The sequence below is a fragment of the Gymnogyps californianus genome, chromosome Z (genome assembly GCF_018139145.2).
Source record: "Gymnogyps californianus isolate 813 chromosome Z, ASM1813914v2, whole genome shotgun sequence".
Classification (NCBI taxonomy): domain Eukaryota; kingdom Metazoa; phylum Chordata; class Aves; order Accipitriformes; family Cathartidae; genus Gymnogyps; species Gymnogyps californianus.
Genome location: NC_059500.1, coordinates 54,934,322 through 54,941,446, shown reverse-complemented (window position 1 = coordinate 54,941,446; position 7,125 = coordinate 54,934,322). Strand labels below are relative to the sequence as shown.

Sequence of the window (7,125 nt, the reverse complement as noted above, 5' to 3'; positions counted from 1 at the left end):
TGCGAATAAAAAGGGATGACTTTTATTTGCTCACCTTTGGAAAACATTTTAAGAACTACTGTAGTGAATTCCTACCCTCTATCTGCATATCAATTATTCATTATTTTCATTAAAGAAAACCAAGACACACTATACTTATGTGGATGAAAGAAATCTGTAACGTTCTCTCTCTCTCTCCCCCTCTTCCCCCCTCTGCCCCTCATACATTTTCATTTTTGAGATTTTAATCCATATATACTTGAATTAGGAAAATGTATGGTTTTTATTAGCAATAAAACTTTAGGGGTTTTTTTCCCCTACTGATTTTTCATAGATTTATGGATCCATAATCATTCACGTCACAGCCTGAGGGAGATGAGGCTGGAACAGGATAATAGCCCTTAAATCCCCTTCTCTAAGCACTCAGATCTTCCCTGTCAGCAAGATTAAAATGGTCAACAGCAGTCTTCATGTGTCTATATCCCACACAGAGCTTTCACAACAACTGGAGTGGTGGCTAGCAGGGAGAAAAATGCAAAACAGCTGCTGTGCGTGATACTACCAAGATAAAGAGAGAAGAAAACAGGATTGTCAGCCTTTGTAGTGTTGGAAAGGACTGTGTTAATTCCTTGATCAGGTGAATGCAAAGAAGGGAAAAGAGTAAGGAAAAATAGGATGTTGCAGTTCAACATGCAGCGACAGTTTCCTTTCCTAAAACATAAAGGCAGAGAGAGGGAAGCACCAAATGTCCTCCCGCAGCCCGACAAGGGGAAGGATAACAAAGGCATGCATGTAGACAAGCGGAGTGAGTTTTCTGCTACTGCTCCATTGAACTCCCAGCCTCTACTGCTCCTGGGACCTGAGGGGAATTACAACTATTATGTGGACGATGAAGATGAGGAAGAGGAAGAGAAAGAACAAAGAAAATGGCCAAATGGAGACACATTTGAGGGAGAAAACAAGCCCTCGTCATCCATTCCTTGCTCCCCTGCCCTTTCCTCTGGAGCCCCGGCCACAGCTTCCACTTCGTCCGTGCTGAACATCAACGTCGGCGGCCAAAGCTACCGCCTCACCTACCAGGCAGTGGCCATCTATCCCAAGACCCGCCTGGGCCGCCTGGCTACCTCCACTGACCGTGGCTGCCAGCTGGGCCTGTGTGATGACTATGCTGCCCAGGTAGATGAGTATTTTTTTGACCGGGACCCGGCCGTCTTCCAGCTGGTGTACAACTTCTACGCCTCGGGGGTGCTGCGTGTGCGGGACGAGCTGTGCCCCCGTAGCTTCCTGGAGGAGCTGAGCTACTGGGGTGTGCGGCTGAAATACACACCTCGCTGTTGCCGCATCTGCTTCGAGGAGCGCCGTGACGAACTGAGCGAGCAGCTGAAGGTCCAGCGCGAGCTGCGCTCCCAGGCAGAGGCTCAGGAGAATGAGCAGCTCTTCCACCACATGCGCTACTATGGTCCCCAGCGCTGGCGTCTCTGGAACCTTATGGAGAAGCCCTTCTCCTCTGTCACTGCCAAGGTGATGGCAGTAGCCTCCAGCTTCTTCGTGCTCATCTCTGTGGTGGCCCTGGCACTCAACACAGTGGAGGAGATGCAGCAGGTAGACCGGAAGAGTGGGGAGAGCCGGCCTGTCTTGGAGCACATTGAGACCCTGTGCATCGCGTTCTTCACACTGGAGTACCTGCTGCGCTTGGTCTCTACCCCAGACCTGCGCCGCTTTGCCAGCAGCGCCCTTAATGCAGTAGACCTCATTGCCATCCTGCCCCTCTACCTGCAGCTGCTGCTCGAATGCTTTGCTGATGATGACCAGCCCCGCGGTCGTGGCTCTCAGCATGAACACGATATCGAGAAGGTGGGACGGGTGGGCAAGGTGGGACAAGTGCTTCGCATCATGCGCCTCATGCGCATCTTCCGCATCCTCAAGCTGGCCCGCCACTCCACAGGGCTGCGTGCCTTTGGCTTTACCTTGCGTCAGTGCTACCAGCAGGTGGGCTGCCTTTTGCTCTTCATTGCCATGGGCATCTTCGCCTTCTCTGCCATGGTCTACACAGTGGAGCATGATGTCTCCAGTACCAACTTCACCAGCATCCCCCATGCTTGGTGGTGGGCTGCCGTAAGTAAACATATCTCACCTTGCTGGGTAGCCAGAGACCCTCTTTCCCTTCCCCTCCCCTTCCTTGCTAGAGTCCCTGACAGTCTTGAAAACAGCAGGCTCAGATCAGTGAACATCTGCTCTGAATTCTGAGCTTACAGGACATACGCACTCACTCACACGCACACACACGTGCACTCATTCACCTCTGTTGTAAGCTTAAATCAAGGCTTAATCAGGCAGACAGTGTTGAAATTACTGTCCAACCAAATGCAGACAGTACTTGCACTTTCATAGAAGAAGTGGGCAAAGAGAGAGGAAAGAAAAGCATTTCCCCATTTAATCCCATTTTTAGTGTTACCAAAACAAAAAAAAGGCAAAAAAAAAAAAAAAAAGCTTGCATCTGGTTGCTAGCTGGTTGCAGGTGGACACAGGATTTTAATTCTTGTTCTTTTTGGACATGTACTGTGACCCATCATACAACTGCAAGATGATAAGACACAGTCTATAAACTATAGGCTGGTCACTCAAACTTGCAAAGCCAAAGCTGTCCCAGAGCTCCAGCCATTAAAAATGCATTAGGACCAACAGTTGTTCTCCACAAGAGATTGTGTTCTGTTCCTTAGGTGGCACATTTAAGGTGCATGTCTGCACACACACAAAACATTGGCAGTTATTTATACCGTGCCAGACTTCCAGAGGAATAAATACAAAAAGAAGCAGAATGGCTCAAGCGGTTGATAATGGGATAAACTGCCTTCTACATCTGGGTCACCCGTTTGAATCCCACATCAGTCAGTACTGAGAGCTGGTTAATGTCACCTTGAATCTTTTTTTGCAGCCTCTGCCAGAAAGAGTGTGATTTTAGTCCCATCCCAAGCACTTGGAGTGAGGGTAACTGGCCAAGTTTCAGCTGACAAGCCTCAGAAATGAAGACAGAATGACCTCATTTCTAGAGACTGCCGCTGGGTTAGTGCTCTAAGGCATTTGGGCACATCTCCTTGAGAGGTCTGAGCTATCACTGACCTGTACTATACTGTGTTATGTGGAGGGGTGGTTTTGAGGCAGCATTTTCTAGGCTGTTGGGTTCACATCTTTCAGGGGCATGAAGATTTAGCTGGGAACACAGAGCTGTGGGAGTTTAAAGTCCTCCACCTTGCTTAAATGCATCCTGGCTCTGGCAATGTCCTGGCAGAACTCTCCTAGCATCCCAAACTCGGAATTCACCTCTAAAGGGGTCAGGAAGCAGTTCAACTCCAGACTTGGATTACATTAACACCCCAGGATGGACATACATTCAGTTATAGAAGGCTAACCAATACTTCTCAAACTATTGTGAGATCAAAATGATAGTTATATCCTTCAAGGTGAGCTGTGAAGACAAAAGAAACTCTTCTGGGTTTATCAAGACTCGCAGACAATGGAGAGGGAGTTGCAGGCAGTAAGTAAATGCTTAACAGATAATCTTCATGCACAAGTATGGCAGTTTCATAATTATCATTTTTACAGCAATGTTTTGGCAGGGAGGGGGGTAGTTTTATCGAGGGCATTGGGGAGAGGGGGAGGTTGATCGCTGCCTGTGCTGCTGCCTGCAACATTTCAGAGATGGAAAACAACAGCTCTGTTATGCTGCAGAAGATGTGTGTATCTGTAGCAGCCTGGATCAAATCAGAGGGTAGCTAGGTGTTGCAGGTGCTGAGAGAAGGCAAAGGGTCCATATCTTGGCTGTACATAACTCTAAGGCTTGTTCTAGTCTGTCATCACGTTCATTTCATTTTGCAGCAGCTGATGCTGGCCTCCATAATCCATGTTTATGGCAGAGCCCCAGGAACACTTCTGACCCCTGGGCATGGCTATGGGGCTGGCTATGTCCCAGTCGCTTCCCTGGCGAAGCAGGCCCATGCAAATAATGGACTGGAAAGGAGTCAGAAGATCTTCTCATGCTGGTTGATCAGCATGGGCACTGGATGCACCGAGCTGCGTATGGGGCCCACAGGACAGCAACCCCAACGTATCTAAGGTTGCTTCTCCTGGCCAGCAGCCCTGGGAGCCCATGGCCTTCATTTCTAGTTCAGAGACGGCTGATGAGATGTGGTGGTTTCCCATATATATTTGTAGTGATTCAGCGCATGGCAGAAAAACTGGCCCTACAGACACACATAGACATTTATATATGTACATGCATATGCACATGTGCTGAATATCTTTTAAGCTGGGGCATGGGAAGAAAGGAAAAATCAGTGAATAAAGGAAAGGCTCCTGTAATGTGACCTTCACAGGTCATCTTTAAGTGATATACACAGGTTATGAAAAAATTCATGCTTCATACATTACTAGAATAAAGACATTAGCCTTATATTTTGTTTTCTGAACATGCAGAATAGATGCAAAATCTTCAGGGCTTATTTCTGCAAGCTGGTGACACCATAATCTTCTAGATATTCTTAAGAAACCTATAAGACTATGACAGCATGAAAAAGGCCTATTTAGCTAAGCAAGTGTCTCCAAAAGAGGAGCTGTAGCATGCACTTTGCAATTCCAAGGCGTACAACTCTTTTTAAAGCCTATTCATTCTTTAAAAGTGAAAATTAAAATATCTAGATCACTCAAATATCTAGATCACTCAAATTTCATTAAAATCCAACAGTGTTCATGGTCTCACACACACAGGAGGAGAAGTATCCCTCCCAAACTGTCACAGGCAATGTAGAAGACTATGCCAGTGGAACAGAACCTTATCACAGGATAATGGTTTTGTCCTGGCTGGTAGAAATAAACATCTTGCCTTCATCTCAGTATTTATTTTTTGAGATATTTATCCTGTATTATCATTCAAATCCAGTGACTTAATTTCCACTAAACCAAGTGATTAATCCTTTTTATTCCACAGGAAGCACCAGGTGCATCCTACAAATGTGCTTACCCAGTGCTGTCTCCTGTACCCTAATGCTTTCTTCATTTGAAATAACATTTTATTTAACATTTTAGAGGATGGCAGGCTGCACACCATGACCTTCCAAAGACTTATTTCAGTGCTAAAGCCACAAGGGCACTACAGTGAAAGTCCTACTGCCTGTGGTTTATTTCTGCCAAAGTTTTAAATTATTGTTTCACAGATACACACAGTGTATGGAGATACTGTGAAAAAAATTAAATAAAATTCATTGGTTGAAAACGATCCCTTGCACAGACTAGGAAGTGCCAGATGGCAGAAGCCTGCAAGTTTTACCTGCCAGAGAAAAATAAGTTATATTTACTAAATGTAAAAATTATAAACAATCAAGATTTGTGCAGTGGAAGTATTTAAATTAGGAGTTATTTTATGCTGACTGTTTGGGATTATATCATTCATATGTAGCATCCCCATAAGCAAACATCCATGAATTTTTGAAACTAAATTTTACAAAGAAAGTATTGCAGTACTTGGTATAGCACCGGGTCCATATAAAACACAGTTCCTTCATACTTCTATAGGCTAAAAAGAGAAAATGCTGATGGCTGAGGAGAAAAAAGTCTGTGAAACTATGTAGACAATGTGATGGCAAAATGTACAGATTCATATAAAGCAGATACACTAAATACCATCACTCCCACAAAAAAACATTTTAAACAACCCCCAAACCCTGCTTCAAAGGAGAATTAAGCAAAAATTTCCCACCTGTGTACCTGTCAGCTAAAACAAACAGGAATATTCCCTGCTGAAGGCACACGTACACCTTACTTTTGGAACTTCTGACATACAGCTGGGCAGGAAGATCAAACAATTTAGCACTATAAATATATATGTTGCGAGCATACGCTGCGATCAAAAACTTCCAGGCAACAGAGAAAGATCTTTGTTTTTTCCACAGCTCCTTGTAGGTAGGTAACCATTAAAGGGGATTTTATCTAGAAACTTCAAAGTCCTGGGTCACTTCTTCCTATAGTGCAAACATTATAAAAATATATTTCACAATTAGCTGAAGCTTTTCATGTGTTTTTCATTAGTTCCTAAAATATATATGACAAAGATAATACTCAAAATACAATCCACAGAATAAGTCCCAAAATACCGGGTTTTATAAGCACACTGGATTTAGACACAGGGCATCTGTTCCAAGTGACATGATGAGGGAGCAGGGCTGCAGTTATCACTGCATTTGCGCAGTCAGGGAGCCATCTCTATCCACACACCACAGCCGAGCAAATCCACCTTCTGGACAGGCTGGTCAGTGGCAATTGTTTGGAAATTCCCTCTGCAGGACAAAGCTGTTAAAAATCCTCCTGAATGGTGTCAAACTGCACTGTTGTCTTTCTTTACTGCATGAGAGGGATTCTTTTTTAATTAGGGATTTTTATATAAGATGGATGGTACAGAAAAAAAGGCAGCAGAGAGTATTTCACATCTATGATGCAAAGTGCAAAACCACTAACTTTAAAATTGTCCCTGATCCCTGAACATATCTGGTTTTATGTTTCTTCTCAGCTAATAAGCTGAATGTTGGTTTGCCTGTAGGTCAGCATCTCTACAGTGGGATACGGAGACATGTGTCCAGAAACTCACCTTGGCCGCCTGTTTGCTTTCCTTTGCATTGCATTTGGAATAATCCTGAATGGCATGCCCATCTCCATTCTCTACAACAAATTCTCAGACTATTACAGCAAGCTGAAGGCCTACGAGTACACAGCTCTCAAGAAAGAAAGGGGGAAGGTGGACTTCACACGGAGAGCCATGAAGAAAATATCTGAATGCTGTGGAGAAGGTGCAACCCACCCTTTGTCACAGCACTGATACAGTTTGTGCTTTGGATGTTGGGAGGGAACAGACAAGGCGAAGGAGAAAGAAATAGATCAGCCAAGCTGACTGAAGATAAACTGGAAAAGCCAAAAGTAACAAAAGTAGATGGTGAAATCTCTTTTGAAGGGGGTTGTTTTCAAAAGAAAAAAGGCCCAGATTACAACAACAGATTTTATTTTGGCTCTGCTAGGCTGTGAGCAGCACTTAAGTGCTCATCAACTATTTGGAATTACATTCTTCAGAATAACCACCCAGAAACTCTGAATTAGACCCAC

The 7,125-nt window shown here is 44.5% G+C and overlaps 1 protein-coding gene across 1 annotated transcript; it reads left to right on the top strand.

Annotated features, from left to right (window-relative positions):
• The first annotated feature begins 654 nt into the window (after positions 1-654).
• On the top strand, positions 655-6,844 carry KCNV2 (potassium voltage-gated channel modifier subfamily V member 2). Its single transcript, XM_050913653.1, has 2 exons — positions 655-2,094; positions 6,569-6,844. Exons 1-2 carry the CDS (start codon positions 655-657, stop codon positions 6,842-6,844), a joined length of 1,716 nt encoding a protein of 571 aa, XP_050769610.1.
• Positions 6,845-7,125: the final 281 nt, after the last annotated feature.

What these genes read in the sequence shown, in the direction of transcription:
- KCNV2 (XM_050913653.1), top strand. Translation starts at nt 655, where the DNA reads ATGTTGCAGTTCAACATGCAGCGACAGTTTCCTTTCCTAAAACATAAA. An exon ending in ATGCTTGGTGGTGGGCTGCC is followed by an intron (nt 2,095 to 6,568) that starts GTAAGTAAACAT and finishes GTTTGCCTGTAG; the next exon opens with GTCAGCATCTCTACAGTGGG.